Source organism: Scophthalmus maximus, chromosome 8, assembly GCF_022379125.1.
Source record: "Scophthalmus maximus strain ysfricsl-2021 chromosome 8, ASM2237912v1, whole genome shotgun sequence".
Classification (NCBI taxonomy): domain Eukaryota; kingdom Metazoa; phylum Chordata; class Actinopteri; order Pleuronectiformes; family Scophthalmidae; genus Scophthalmus; species Scophthalmus maximus.
In genome coordinates, this window is record NC_061522.1 from 8,795,002 (window position 1) to 8,810,759 (window position 15,758).

At 42.8% G+C, this 15,758-nt stretch overlaps 2 protein-coding genes across 8 annotated transcripts in view; one reads left to right on the top strand and one right to left on the bottom strand.

The window, feature by feature from the left end:
* Positions 1–156: 156 nt before the first annotated feature.
* On the bottom strand, positions 157–12,007 carry LOC118311851 (calcium uniporter regulatory subunit MCUb, mitochondrial). The gene is made up of 8 exons (XM_035635938.2): positions 11,753–12,007; positions 3,497–3,566; positions 3,225–3,392; positions 2,154–2,258; positions 1,849–2,009; positions 1,442–1,645; positions 1,031–1,147; positions 157–465 (listed from the first exon to the last, which is right to left on the bottom strand). Exons 1-8 carry the CDS (start codon positions 11,858–11,860, stop codon positions 388–390), a joined length of 1,011 nt encoding a protein of 336 aa, XP_035491831.1. The 5' UTR covers positions 11,861–12,007; the 3' UTR covers positions 157–387.
* Positions 11,631–15,758, top strand: part of lef1 (lymphoid enhancer-binding factor 1) — a 91,196-nt gene continuing 87,068 nt past the window's right edge. For 2 of the 7 annotated variants that reach the window (XM_035635934.2, XM_035635935.2), the window contains exons 1-3: positions 12,188–12,525; positions 13,534–13,637; positions 14,520–14,618. In XM_035635934.2, the coding sequence (XP_035491827.1) occupies positions 14,599–14,618 (20 nt within the window). In that variant the 5' untranslated portion in view covers positions 12,188–12,525; positions 13,534–13,637; positions 14,520–14,598. Of the gene's footprint in view, positions 11,736–12,158; positions 12,526–13,533; positions 13,638–14,519; positions 14,619–15,758 lie in introns of those variants that run through there. The other 5 variants (XM_035635929.2, XM_035635931.2, XM_035635930.2 and 2 more) reach the window with 5 other exon arrangements.

Consider the following 15,758-nt stretch of genomic DNA (forward strand, 5'->3'; position numbering starts at 1 on the left):
GAGAGAGAGAGAGAGAGAGAGAGAGAGAGAGAGAGAGAGAGAGAGAGAGAGAGAGAGAGAGAGAGAGAGAGAGAGAGAGAGAGAGAGAGAGAGGGGTATTATCCGTCTACTTTCATCAAAATCATTGAGATTTCCATAAACAGACATTGCACTGACTGGAGATGCTCCCAATGTTGGGGAAATACTTTTTATTTCAACAGTCCTTGGTGTTATTATTGTTCTCAAAGATATTGGCATCGTTATCAAGATTGTAAACAGAACACAGAATGACATGACATGGATTCCTGGTAAAAAGGGGCCATTATCAAAATAAAGCAGAATTATATATATTTTTTTTGCTTCCTTGCGTGTGGGTGTGAGTGACGACTCTTCATGGCTTGACTTCGCTCAAGGCTTTGGCAGGATCTGTTCGAGTGGCAGCTGAAGTTGAGTTGGGTATTTCAGGCGTCTCAGGTCCTCCTCCACCTGCCACAGAAAACAGTCGCACAAAACCAATTATTATTTCACTGGGATTTGACCATTTTAACAGTTGTGCCCTCTTGAAACAAACCTTTTTCGTGTCTGCATGATTCTGTGCTAAACTATGAGGGTGATGATTATCAGCCTCACAGAGCTGCTGGTATGGCTGTCAACTCTTGGTCGTGTTCGACAGCGGAACAAAAGCAGGCAAAGACGGAGAGTGACAGAAAATGAGATACAACAAGAGTGAACCTCTGACGGGCATTCACTCCGTGTAGAGAGCACCAAAGTGGTCTTGACAAGTTCCTCATGAGCTCGGAGGAAAATGACCTGCGTCCTTACTACGACAGTGACCAAATAATAATACCACCTGGAAACACTAGGGGCAAAAAAGTTGTCTGTCGCCTCTTTAAGTATGGAAATAGATTCTAACATTTTGACAATTGCAGTTTATGTGTTTCCTACATTTGTCACATGTCAGTGAAGTAGATCGTAACTCTTAAGTGTCTGTATCTGGAGCTAAGATTTTAGCCAAAGGGGGGATAACAAAAAATGTAACACATCAACCAACCTGAGCCAGTTCCTCCTTCAATTCGTTGTATTTTGTCACACTGAATTGTTTCCTGCTGGCTCCCTTATAAAAGTAATGCAGGAACTGTCTGTCTTTGACCTCTGGGTACACATAATCCTGAGGGAAAGAATAAAGCAGGCTTGTTGTTAATGTGGGCAGGAAAAAAAACTTGTAAACAGGAATGACTTAGTAGAACTGAATTTAAGGTTGAACCTAGAAATATATTTTGTATAATTTGCGTTCTTGTGAGAGGTTGATGAGCAGATTAATACCACTACCACATATCACTTGACAGATTTCAAATTTAACGGTGTGCCTTTCCCAAACTATTCCTTTAAACTCCATGACTTAATGTGTGCAACTGTAATAGGACAGAGCTGAGGTGAGTTATGTGTTGTGTGCTAGGCTTGCCTGTTTGGTGAGGACGTAGTAGGCGAAGACTCCGATGCTGGTGGCGTAGGTGATGAAGTAAGTGACGGGCTCCATTACATCCCACGAGTAGACCCACCAGGTGAGCCAGGCCAGAGCACCACCCTGCACAGATAACAGGGCCATGCCGGTCCAGACGACCCTGGAGGTGTGGAACTGTGCTGTGTTGGACAGCTGCTGCTTCATCTGTCAGGCAACAATCCAAAGGGAGATGTTTTACTGGCTAATTCACAGACGCTTGTCCAGCAGAGCTATTAGGACAAAATATGCCATCTCTCACTTTACAAACCGTAATAAAAAAAGATCAACAGTCAACTGGATGTGGCAACAGATACAAAAAAAGAAGAAGGGTTAAACAGCATTCAAATGTTGACACATGTGACATCTACCTTCTCCAGAGGTGTAAGTTCCTGTTTGAGGTTGTCCAGTTTCTCCAGCAGCTCCCTCTCCTTCAGCAGGTGGTGTTCCGGCATGTGCAGCGCCGTGTGCAGCAGATGCACGACATGCTTCATGTCCTCCAGCTCCATGACGTGCTCACTGGACGTACACACTGCAACAGAGAGGGCACGGCAAGATGGACGAGATGAGTCACGCGCGGCCCGATCATGCCTGCTGTTGCTCGGCAGGACGAGGTGTAATCGAGAGGAAGGAAGAATGAGAATCATTTGCAGCTGGGGAGAGATTGGGTTCATACCCTTTTCAGGCGCTTTGACATCATATACTGCGTCGTTGAGGACGAGCTGGAAGTCCTTGTCAAGCAGAGCGTCTATGAGCGTGGTGCTGCCTACATGCTCTCCATCTGTCGGATGAAGACAAATGTCCAGCTTTTACTGCCATCGTATGACTTCGTCTAACACTCGGCAGAAACGGTTTTTTTATGAACACGAAACACGGAGACATGAAATGCAAATAAGAATACAATGAAATGCTAAACGGCTCACTCCTGTGTATGCTACACAAACCTCAGGAAGTGAGTGATTTACAGCTCAAACAAAGGTACTTGGTAGTTGTAGTTCCCCAAATAATAAAATCCTACCAATAAGTTTGGCAACAGAATAAAAAGCACGTCTTTCCAGTTAAGAGACTGTGATTCACACCCCTCACTTAAAATGCAAGCTGGCATGCGGAGTTATGGAAATCGATATAGATACCCAACTCCATTGTACCTGTGCTGGAGGTATGTAGTTATTACATTATTCAGAACGGCCCATTTACAGGATAGGATCAGAATTTACGGGATTATTTTGACTGATTTATTTCATATGTACCACTCCTTTTTTGCTGCAGCTGTTACTGTAGAAGTGGGGCTAATTTCAATTACCTCATACAATGTGGGGTAGTTTAATGTATAATAATAATAATAATACATCATCATTTCTAAAATCATTTAATATTGTGTATAAATATTCTGAATCTGCAAAAGTAACTTTTGTGATAATTGAGTGAAAAGTAGAATATTTTCTTCCAAAAGTAGTAGACTAGCAGTATGAGGTAGTATAAAGAAAAAAATAGTTAAGTAGAGTGAAAGTGCTTATCACCCCTGTTGCAGATAAGCTTTTAGAAACCTTTACACTTGATTGACAGTCGAGGCGAAAATGAGTTGATATTTGTAGTAGGACATTCTTCGGGCATCGTGCCATATTCAGGCATCAGCGCTACTTTACTAGAACTAACAAACCAGGCCGCCACGCGAAAACCAGCAGCGGTTGAGGCGGTTTGGCTACACCTGAAGAATGCGGTCGAGCCAGTTTTGTGCGAGTCATACCCTTGGAGAAAATGGAAGCAGCCGCTCCAGGGTCCTCTCTCTGCAGATCTTTGATCAGGTCTCCCACACTCATCAGCATGGGTCTGAGGAAGAACAGACACTTCTCATTCCTGGACGGCAACGGGACCTCCAGAACCAAGCGGCCATATTTGTACTTCAAAGACACATCTGCAACACAAAGAGGGCGAGGGAATCTGGTGTTTAGTCCTAGGAGGGCAGCCGAGTGTCCGGTAGGAGTTTGGTTTCATGTGGGTGTAGTGAGAGAATATTACCACTGGATGGTGGGAGTGTACTGTAGAAAAGAGCTTGGCAATTTCCAAGTAGAGGCTGCCTCTGCTGAACCTGAACAGAGAAAGAAACACAGAGAGGCAGGAGGATATTAAGTCATAATGAAACAAAGGAATGAAGTTTTACAAGCTTGTTCACTTTGCTCAAAAGTACATCCCCCCTCGTCATGAGTGTCAGCAGACAGTAGAGGGAGTCAATAGACCCGGAGCTTCCTGAGAAATGAGGACTCACTTAGGGCTTTCCATGCTTTGGCTCCGCTCTGAGATTAGATTGCTTTTATACGCTCATATGAATGTCTTCCACTACAGTCGCTGCTGCCTTGCGAGATGCTTTTCCCTCCCTCTCCTGATCGAGCGAGTTTGACTCTGCAGATTAAACCGGCCCTTTTTTTGTCGCTGATGCGTGACGTTTCATTTACATTGATGCTGGCGGGTGTCTCAATACAAAGTGCTTTCTCCCTCCAATACATCCGTAGGTAACACTTCGTTATCCTAGACAGCATTATTCTCTGTCTTGCACTTGGCATTCCTCGGGCCTAATTCATATTTCTACTAAATATCCAAAGGCACTGGGGTGTGGTACAATGGAGCTATTCCAGCATTGGGCCACATTTTACTTTATGATATTACGTCCTCCAGTTTCTTGCCAAAGGCTCTGGACATTAGCCATATGGAAGCTCAACTATAGATTACTCCACAGCCTTTCTCGTTTAGCTGAAAGTCAGAGGGCTTCTATTTGAATTGTGGCAGCCTCTGTGTCCCCACCCAGTTTGTTCGGTCAATATCACATAAAGAGGAACAAGGGAGCCGCCCATTGTTGTTTATGGGCTGAGAGAGCAGACGTGCCTGAAGGCACAGTGGCGAAGATGAGGCCCGATACGCAGTTCTTCACAATCCAGTGGTTGGGAATGGGAGCCTCAGAGGGGAAAAGGAATGTTCCTATCTCTCCATGTGACCAGAGGTTCTGTCTCACTGGCAACCAGAACCACACACAGAGAGCAGTCTAGTGGCCACAGAGCCAGACGGTGAAACATCCTCAGGTATGCACATTTTCTTTTTTCCTGAGGATCACAAGCAAATTTGTACCCCAGGGTTTTGTTAGCGTGCTAATGAAGTAATGCAGAAATACCGCATAACCCCGGAAGAGCCAAACAAATTGATCCCAACGAGACAAATTCAAGCCGAGTGTGAGATCTCCAGTCGTTGTTTTACAGCAGCACAGAGCCTCGCCACCCACACATCAGCCCACCAGGTCTCCTGTGAGCCCCCCGAAACTTCATCGGAGCCCAATCATAAATCAGTGCAGAACCCCATTAAATAAAAACAGTGAAGAATGAAATCCAAGGGGGCATACTGTACATCTGAAACCATAAAAGCTGCCACGGCATAAACGGTGCAAAAAAATCTCTGACAGTTGACAAATTTTATACTTTCTTATAGAGTCTGACTGATATGGATTATTGGGGGCCGATGCAGAAAATTAGGAAGTAAAAAAAAAAAAAAAATTCAGATACCAATATATCAGCTGATATACATATATTGGCAGGGATTCCTAGGTTGTTGTTGTAAATGTAATTGAGGCTTGATAAATTACAGCTTAACTTGTGTATAACAATTTCTACGTGTATTTATGTTTACATTGTATTGATCTTTTCTGCATTGTTTATTCTGTAAAATAAAAGATTTCATATCGCAGCATATTGGAAAACATAAACGCATATAACGATTAGGGCTGCAACTAACGATTATTTTGATAATCGATTAATCTGTTAATTAGATTCTCGACAAATCGATGAGTTGTCCATCAAATGTTATAAAATGGTGAAACATTTGATCGTGTTTCCCAAATTCCAACATGATGTTTTGATTTATCCCCACACCATAGATATTTAGTTTACTGTCACTGAGGAGCCAAAAAAAACTAAAAATATTTATATTTAAGAAGCTGAAATCAGAGAATTTTGACTATTCACCCCCAGAAAAACTACTTGGACTGATTTATCGATTATCAAAATAGTTGACGATTACTAATAGATTAATCGCATAACTGTTGCAGCTCTTATAACGATATGTCCACGAAAGGCTCCCATCAGCTTTTTTTTTTATCAGCCAACCTGTGAGTATTCTGTGACTGGCTAGTTGACCCCAGACAGGAATCCCATTATCAGTAAGTTTAACAGCCTGGAACAGCATCTCATTTGCCCCCACCCACCCCCCCTACCGCCCCACCCATATAAGGTCTTCATCAAACCGAGTGGTGCAGCAATGGCTGCCAACATATTCGGTGGATGCATGGCAATGAAATGCGTCTACTGTGTCACTCTCATTAGCAAACACTTCATGTCAAAGTAGTTCAGCGGAAGAGTGAGCTGAGGGACGTTTGCACACTTCACATTGTTGCCCTGCTAATGTGAAAACCGAAGAACTGCGGGTTAACATCAAGGGCTAGGCGGGCTATTTGTCTCTTTACTGAAGGGGAGTGTGTGTGTGTGTGTGTGTGTGTGTGTGTGTGTGTGTGTGTGTGTGTGTGTGTGTGTGTGTGTGTGTGTGTGTGTGTGTGTGTGTGTTGTGTGCTGACAAGATCAGCGACTGGAGTCAATTCAACAACTGACTGCCTCCAGGCAGTTTATATGCTGAATGCACACACACACACACACACCAATCCAATTCTGAATCAACAGAGTGTGGAGAGTGCGGCAGACGATGCTGCCGTGTGATGATGAATAATGGTTCTTTTTCCAAAGCCAGGCTCCTGGCCCTTGTGTTATTACTTCTCTCACCTGCATGTGGCAGTTACAAATGCTCTTGCACACAACACATTACATGTATGGTAAACACAATCTCAGCGTTACATACACAATCGTGAGCTTCGTTGTGGCCATTCCCATGGAAAAAGAAACGAACACACCTAAACCCCTTACGACAGGCCCAGACACGGCGAACACACACGAGTAAAAGGCCAATCACGCCCTCATCATGTCACAAGACACACACAAGCAGCCTGCGGAAAGGAGTGGGCCGCTCCGCTCCGCTTGATGACTAACCTCACATCTGTCTGCGTATCGATACAAAACTTCCCAATTACTCAACTAATCAATATTCAGGGTGAAGGGTAGTCGCCGTCTATCCATTGTCCTTCACGCATTTTTCGGGAGTTGCAGGGAACAAAATGCTGCACAGCCGCTCCTCAGCACCAAATGATACAATCCGCTCGAGGTATATTTACCCCTTGATCTGTGGATATATCTTATTTATGGCATCCCAACAGGGAAAGCGGAGAGAAAGAAAAGATGAGGTGTGAAAATGGAGCCGTGACAAACTGCCATCTCCCTCTTCTGCGGCAGACGCATGTCTTGGCTTCCTGCTCGAGCAATGATCAGGGTGATGTTGGTGACAAGCAGCCTCATTTTCCCTGCAGTCTCCCAGCAGGTCACTTCAATTATGAATCCTGTCACAACTGAGTGATGGCTTGTTGCTTCTAGACTCTATCTCCACCTCCTCCTCTCACCACAGGTTGGATACCCCATTGCAAAGGGATATTGACACGTGCAATCACAACTGCATGGTTTACGATATCTTGCAGGCACGACTTGAAACAGGAGGAACGGGACAATGTATGCATGCATCAAACTGGCCTAAAGGCTGGGGGGAAAGAAGGCTGCCGGGAAGAGAAATTGAATTATTCCCTGCCGACGTCGTCATGACTCAGAAGAGCCGGCACTCCTACCATGAAAATGATTCGCACCGAAGCATTTGTTTTCTGTTATCCAGTTAATGATCCACTCAGGTTGGACGCACAAAGGGAAAATAAGAGTGGGATGCTGACGACGGCATGAAGGTAGCAGAGACACAGGGTTCGGCTTTGTACTGCACATTTCATCCAAAATGTCACAAATAATATGTTTGATAACACTCACATTCAAAGTACAAACAGGGGAAAATGACAAAAACAAAAGAATTATCTGCCAAGGGACAAAAAAGGATAAAAAACATCAAACTGTGTTTACACAGTGTTACTCTCAAATCAAAAGCCAGATTCAATTCATTTAATTGCATGATAGGAATTTGTAGATTGACTTCAGTCGAGCAGGTCCAACTTTGTTTTTCTGACAACTTTCCAAATGGATGTGCCATGTGAAGAGGGTTAGTGTCAGTAAAAGAGTGTTCTTTTACTTTTTACTATTCTTTTACACAGAGTGTTCCATACATTTTCCTGTTGGTGTGAACGCATCCGACTCTTTTCTGGACATTTTCCAGAGTTCATGTCTGAAAACAGCTCTGAAGTTCTCCGGACGCCGGAGGTGTATTCAGCTGGTTGCAATCTGCAACCTCAATGCTAGACGCCACTAAATCCCACAAACTTCAAAGTAGCAAAAAAAACCTGATTCTTTGAAAAGCAAAAAAAACAACTAATATTCCATTCCTGAATCGAACCTGCCACAACAACTTGGCCTCTGCCAGCTTCAAGTGAATCATATTTCCCCTTTGGTCACGCAACAAGAGGCAATGATTCATCGCAAGGTCACATCAGGACAAGAAGCACAATGCATAACTTAATTGTTGGATTAAGAACTACTTACAGGACAGGTAGTGGAAGGGAAGCTGAAAGGAAACACAGGGGTGGAGACATGTATTGTATGACATGAAGTAAGGGTGTTGCAGTTATATGTTTCTTAATCACTATAGGACGATAATGAAAGAGTTGATATGAGGTATAAATGGGGGTCTGAACTCATCGTGGTACTCTGTTGAGGACTCTTCCTCATTGAGCAGCACTGGTCCACAGCTCAAGACCTTGACATCTGCAAGTCTGAAACACAAATCTGAGAGACTCTCTCAGGGTGGTGATGTCCATGTGCATCCCACAGGAGTTCAGTCTTATTCTAATTTGCCCCAACTGCCTCTGTAGCTGACCCTGAGAAACAAGCAGTCTGGCTCGCTCGACTGAAACTTTGTCCGTCTTTATAGTACAATGTCAGTCCATACAATGAAAGATGCAAGAGAGCAGATGTCGGAGAAACAACATTTTAGGGTTCAAGTTTTCGGCGGAATATCAGACAATGGCCTCTATTTCAGGCTAAATGTCCTTATTTCAGCACATCCAAAAATGTCAACTATAATTGTGAAGAGATTAGGGAAGCAGCGGCGTGGAATACTTCGACAGAGGTTATCGATTACACTGGACATTTAACAACGGGCTCAATATCTGTAGAGCGCTTACTTTGATCTTTATTTGATACATTTGGTTTCAGGCTGCCTCACTCTCGTGGTTCACTGGAAGGTCTGTGTGCAGATTAGAGGTGTTACCCTCAGATGCCATCACACAACGTTTGCAGAATGCCGAATGAATGCTAGTAAGTTACCCTTTTGGCATTCAGGTTTAAAATCTGAAATGTTGCCAAATCGGCACTTTTGCTCTTCCACAGATCCTCCGCTATTGTGATGTTGGTCAACTCTCCTCTCGTACCGTGATTAAACTTTGCTACTCCGTGATTTTTTTATCTGATGAACACGGCCTCCACTGCTGATATGCAAAAATGAAACCAAATGAGTTCATGTCTAATATAAAAAAGAAGTGGATGATGGGGCCGGTTTCCAAGTTACGAAATAGGGATCTGTTCCTATACAACTCTGTATAGAATACTGTTTTCACAGTGTGCAGAGTTGTCACTACATTCTTTACTTATACAGTTTAATGCAGATTTATTGATTTGCCATCAAATCAAAAAAAATGTCAACAGGGAATTTTCCCCCCAGTTCCTCCTTATACATCCTGTTTAGCCTCCAGAAACTTTTAATACTGGATGATCAGAGAAGAAACTGATATCTTACATGTAACAAAAATATAAGGAATGTATATCCTTTCATCGGACTCAGGAAGGAAACAAACTGTTCCTTTTCATATGTTACTGTTACACAACACAGGCAATGAAAAATCAGCAGTTGCTGCAGAGCAAACTCTGTTTCAGCAGTCTGCATTGAGAATACTGCAGGTCATTTAAATTTCTCCCAGCACTCTTTCCCTGCATAGTAGGATTTCAAGCCGCATCACCACATTTTTACCTGTATAGTATTATAGTATTGTTGATTGCTTGTTGAAGAGAAGAAAAAAAAATATCTGAAAGGGCCATTACTTTCTGTTATGAAAGCCAAACTCCCTATAGGTTCACAATCTTTTGCTGGAGGCAGTACAAATATAATTGCAGACGATGGTGTTAAGAGTCTTCTGTGGACTCTTATTGGGTAATGGCTATTTCAAACGTGGTATAAAAGAAATATGACAATTACCCAAGCTACCGACAAAAGATTATATCTCAAACAACTTAAGCCATCATCTAAATCGTGTCTGCTGAAAGGGAATCACACCCTGGAGTTAGGGACTCTCTTGAGTTAACTGGGAATTTAATTTCAATTGAAGTTGGTTCATTTACACACCTTATAAGAAACAGTCTCATACTTTATTACTTGGTTACTTTGCACAAACTGCACAGCTGCATAACTTGTGGTTACATATTGCAAATATTTGTTTTTTCATATCTTTCATTTGTATTGTATAGTTTTCACCTATACTCACTAAAATCCCTATTTCATCTTTCCCATCACTTTCTACTCCTACTGCCCCTTTAACTGCATTTTGGTGAAAATATGACTAGGTTGGAATATACCAAATATTAAGATGAGATCCTTTGGTGAAATGATAATTGTGTTCAAGTGTGTATGTAGCATTAGAGGGCTAAATGGGGTTTGTTGGTAGCTGTAAGAACATATATATAGTAGGTCATTTGTAAAGAGGCATACTGCTGCTCTGGTTTTACATATGTTCAAGTCTAAAAATAGAACTCATCTTAGCCATTCTTGAATGTGGGAGTGAGTCATGACAGCTTGCCTACCAGACACAACGATTGTGTGCGGTTTTTCCCCCCCAATCCACGAGACTGCCATTTTCACTCACTCTGCATTGTGCCGTCTCCTCCCTGCACTGTCAGATACTTGAGGTGTCCAGTTGGGATCGGGCCGGCTCACGACGACTCAGCTGACCTCTGCAAGTCCTCGCAGTGGGCGATACCATGAACAATAAAATGTAGGTAACACAAAACGGCCAATTTAACAGCCCATGTTACATAACAGTGTGGGTAGAGGCACACCACAAAAACCTCATGGTGATCGCTTTGATGCAATGTGGGTTTTCACTTGACGCAGCATTTCCCTTCTGACACTACACTCAACAGCTGATTGAGACATATTCCCAGCATCTTAGACTCTGTGATTTTTTAGTGAACTATATTTTCAGGCAAGTACATGATGAAGCACAATATGTCACAATGAGATATTGACCTTTCTGCAGAACACGATGAAGAGTACAGCAATGTCAGTGATGTTGTCGAGTGAAGCGAGTCCTACTTAAAGTTTATAGGCATATTTAGCAGCCTCCTCCTGCTCCAAATGGCTGACTGAGCAGCTTTCTCTGGGGAGTGATTGAATGAGCACTGCTTTAGTGCATAGTGATGAGATAATGTTCATTGATGGGCAGTCCTGCACACTTCTCTGGGCAAGCGGTTTTGATCACTCATGTGTTTAGACTATATACACAAACCCCCCTGTGGAGCCGGGTAATGCACTTGAATCATTTCTGAAATCCGTGAATGGAAATGTACCGGACACAGAAGGAGAGAGATGTGCAGAAGAGAGAGAGATCAGAGAGAACCACTCAAGTGATTTAAGACAACTGAAAAAAAAAGAAAAAAATCTTGTAGGGCTGCAACTTACGACTATTTTCATTATCGATTAATCTGTTGATTATTTCATCGACTAATCGATTAGTTGTTTTGTTCATAAAACGTCGTGAAATGGTGAAACATGTCAATAGTGTTTTCCAAACACATCATGAGATGCTATTTTTTGGTTTTTGTCCACACACCAAAGACATTTAGTTTACGGTCACAGAGGAGCAAAGAAACCAGAAAAATATTCAAATATTGAAATTGACATTTTGTTTTCACCAGCACTACTACTAACGAATTAATCAATTAACAAAATAGTCGACTCCTAATCGATTAATCGATTAACTGTTGCGGCTCTACGACCTCTGAGCAGCGCTCCAAAATCGCATAGCCAACCACAACTACGGTGTCCACGAAGCAGGAAGTCAGATCATCGAACCCAAAACAGTTGCGCGCGGGCACAACGAACGAACACCAACGGCGAATTGAAGCGGACGACTCGAGTGAGTGATTCCTTTACCCGGTGGAGAGACGCGGGCGGCCGGGCGCTCGGGGGGCCGCGGGGAAGAGGGCGAACACTTCCCCAAAGTCTCGCCGCAACTTTGCGCACCATCCGCACGGAAGCCATCGTCCAGCCGTTCGCCGTTGTTCAGCCGTGTTGTTGTCGTCGTCGGGGCATTCCCGCGGGAGACACGGAAGAGACCCGGAGAGCTCGGCGCTGCCCGACGAAGACGAGCCGTCGTATGGGTGCGGGAAGAACAACAGACGTGACGGTGGCTCCGGGACGGGGAGGGGGGGAGGCACAGACGGAGCTGCACACCACTTCCTCCTGACAACATGCGCGGTCCGTGACAGACTCCAGTTTCCTTTAACCCCCTCCTTCTTCTCCCCCCTCCTTCTCCCCCCCTCCTCCTCCCCGTTGGGCTGTTCTGCACGAACCTGCCGGCGGGACAGGGAACCGACAGCGGGCGGAGCAGAACCACGTCCCACTCCCTTGTCCGACAACATGAGGGCACGTTCTATAACCAAATCACGGCACACCGAGGAGCACTGGTGGCTAAAGGCGCCACACAGGAGCCGGTGCGTGGTGTTTATTTGGCGGGGGCCCGTTTAATAGGTGACACCAACTATATATATATATATATATATGGACAGGTTAGCTGACAACATAAGGCCGGAGGACCCTTCAGGCACCGTGCCGAACTTCCCCTCGGGACCTTGTGCGCACGTCACTCACATTTTCTACCGTTGCTTTGTCTTCAGCTCAAGTTACAGTAGCCTACGGCGAGACAGGTGAGTTTGCTATCGCGTGGGCGACATTATCGCCTGTGCCCTGTGTTGTAGCATTCGAACATCATTAAATAAACAAGCGCAAAAGTCGGCCGCAGCTAGCATAGACTGCAACAGCTAGCCGGCTCGGCCATCTTGGTTTTTTTTTGTTGAGATCTAATTAGCTAAAAGCAATATTTACTTAAAGCAACTGCTGCCTTCAAATGGAACTCACGAGCTTGTGGTTACGCCTTGTTCAAGGTGTGCTAGTTGGCGAGCACATGGCTGCCAGGCAACAACAAGAACAACAACATGGAAGCTAGTCCTAACATTGCCATCAGCATTATGGGAAACCAAAGAGGCAAACAATTTAGCAAACTAGCAGGTGGCTAACGTTATTGCTGTCGCCATTGAAGTACATTCAACTCATTGTTCGTAGAACCAGCTTGAGAAGACTTTTGCTTTGTGACATGGTGCATCATCGTGCTGGAAGTAGCCGTTAGAAGTTGGTCAATTGTGGCCATAAAAAGATATACAGGGTCAGCAACAATACACGTGTAGCAATATGCATTTGTCACTGAGAATCACAAATTTCCAGACTCCGATATTTGATGTGAACATCATCTGAAGCTTCACATGTGTATCTGCTTGATTTTATGCATAACACTGCTTCCACATGATTGGCTGATTGCATAATTGCAAGCATAAGCAGGTGTACACAGGGGTTCCAACTAAAGTGCTCAGTGTGTCTGTGTTGTGCTCACAAGTTGGGCAGGTTGTGCTCAGGTTCAGGGGAATTTCTCTCCATCAAAATAAGTTTTGCTTAATCAACCCAGTCTATATGCACTTTTGCTGAGTTACCACGCCTTTAGGTGTGCTTTTACATTCCATGTTTTCTCTATAATCAACTGTGTTGGAATGCACAAATTACCTGACAAATGTTGTTAAATTACTTAAACAATTAAATGTCTTTACTTATCATGCAGGAGCAGATGCAATCAGTAGTAACTGTTAACATTGCTCTCACTTCAGCCCCTGAGCTGCCAAGCTGATATAGATTGGACAAGGCTCTCACTCGGTGTGAAGAAGGAGCTGCAAGACAATATGTTTATATCCACCCTCCCATCCAACTCCTGGTAAGAAGGCAACAATTCTAAACCCCAAAAATGTTGGAAGCACAAAAGCATAGTTGAATATCAAATTGTAATCCCTTACACTACTCATTACCGTTAAACTCACTCCTTTAACTCAAGAATAAATTTCTCCAAAATACCATTTAATTCTGTATTTGGGCTGTAATAATGACGAGAGTAATATTTTCTTCAAAATGATATGCTGTTTTGAGGAAAGTTAACTATTGCCCTGAGCCTTGGATCTGGGTTTTGGGAAGAACTAGACTGACCATACCATCATTATTTAATATGATGAATTAATAATTTCTTCTTTTTTAAGTTCTACTTTTTCTTTGATATTCGCATAGGTCACAGTTTTAATTTACATATGCTTTATGTTTATTGGCATCTGCGTGCATAATTATTTCTACTAAATCATTCTGATTGATAACTTGAGTTTTCACCCAAATCCAATCCTTCCCTGATTGATGGATATGGCCTTATTAGTTCCTTGCCTCCAAACTAATCAATGAAACCTTCAGCTCTGTTTTCATTAAAGGAGTAATTTGCTCATGGCCCTCATTCTCAAGTATGGCCAGTCAAAATGCCAATCTGGAAAATTACACCGATTCTGTTGACTGCAGTCTGTTCATTAATATTTCAACATATTATAGATAAGCTATGCAGATTGTGAACTGAGCCTGGTTAATATGATCTGTATTGAGCCCAACAACTACCTTTTAGGGCCAATAAAACGGGACAACTGCTTTGAACATGCTTCTTTAAAAAACGCTTGTTTCCACACCTTGTGGCGACTTTATTGAACATTTGTATTGCTAAACTGCAATAAAATCTGTTTGTGCAGCCTTTTTCCAACTTCCTTACACTTATCCTTTAACCCACTAGGGCAATGAATCCGGAAAGATTTGCGAAAAGTCATCAATACTCCCAGAGAGAAGACCTAGAGGGATGACAGAAAGGCTTGATGCAATCAATATGTGCTCGGTAAGGAAGTTGTTTTCATTTTTTTATTTCTTGTTTCTTTAAATTTAAATGTATTCAACATTTTACTGAGGCACTATAGAAAAAAATATGCTGCCTGATTGATATACACGATTAAGTTGGCATATGACTAAACATCTGTGTATTAGTATTACTCTAATGAGCGTCAGTCATCACTTGCCAGCTTTACTTTCGATAGAGACTAATGAAAGTACAGACAAAATCTTCTGCCCAGTTACTGATCTTTTTTCAGCACAGCCATTATCATCACCCTGCTGCTAGATTTATCCTCTCATACTAGCCACAAGACTGCATCAGCTATCCTGCTGAATGAATTTATTAATGGGAATTGTGCCAAGTTTCGTTTTTTTCTAGTTGGCCAGTGTGCTTTACGCCATTGACACTCTGATGCACTCTAATAATAAAATCTGCTTGTACAGAGGTTTTTTGATGGTTAATTACTAAGATGCAAACCTGATAAATTTCATTTATAGACCACTTTTCATTGAAAACTTACATTATTCTACTTAGATGTGTATTGTCTTATCACGTTTTTGAGAATTAAGCATTTCACAAACACTATCTTCATTGAGAAGTATAGATGATATACTACACCAAGGTTTCCCAAACTATCCAAACCCCTGACCCCAAAAAATAACAGTGCCAGAGACTTTTGACCCCCATTATCCCCTTGTTTGTTTGAAGCATGCAAAGGATGATTTCCTGTGCTGCTGTAAACTGATGCTGTCGCTAATCAGTCATAATCACCTTAGGAGACATTTGGGTGGACAAAAACAATTTTACAAAAAATCTTTTTATTTGCATGGTTTTATTTTAAGTGTAACTGCTTTTTTTTCTGGAACTCATCTTGGGCTGCCCGCCCTTAGTGTCTCTCGACCTCTCAGGAGGCCCCGACCTCCCATTTGGAAGCCTCTGTACTAAACTATAGTATGGATTTGTTGTAACTTTAATGGAATATTATTTATTCCAGTGTATGACAGCAGTAATATGGACTCGATGAGGCTACTCATCTACATCGTTTCATTGTTGAACTTGTGATCAGGCTGCCATCTGGAGGTCTTGGGCTAGTATTACAAAATCATAATGCACAATGAATAAAGCCCACAAAAATAAAACTTTTTT

Coding starts and splice junctions, on each gene's coding strand:
- LOC118311851 (XM_035635938.2), bottom strand. CDS start 11,860: ATGGCTTCCGTGCGGATGGTGCGCAAAGTTGCGGCGAGACTTTGGGGA. Junction 3,567..11,752: donor CGCCCGCGTCTCTCCACCGG/GTAAAGGAATCA, acceptor TTCTCTGTTCAG/GTTCAGCAGAGGCAGCCTCT. Junction 1,148..1,441: donor ACTACGTCCTCACCAAACAG/GCAAGCCTAGCA, acceptor TCTTTCCCTCAG/GATTATGTGTACCCAGAGGT.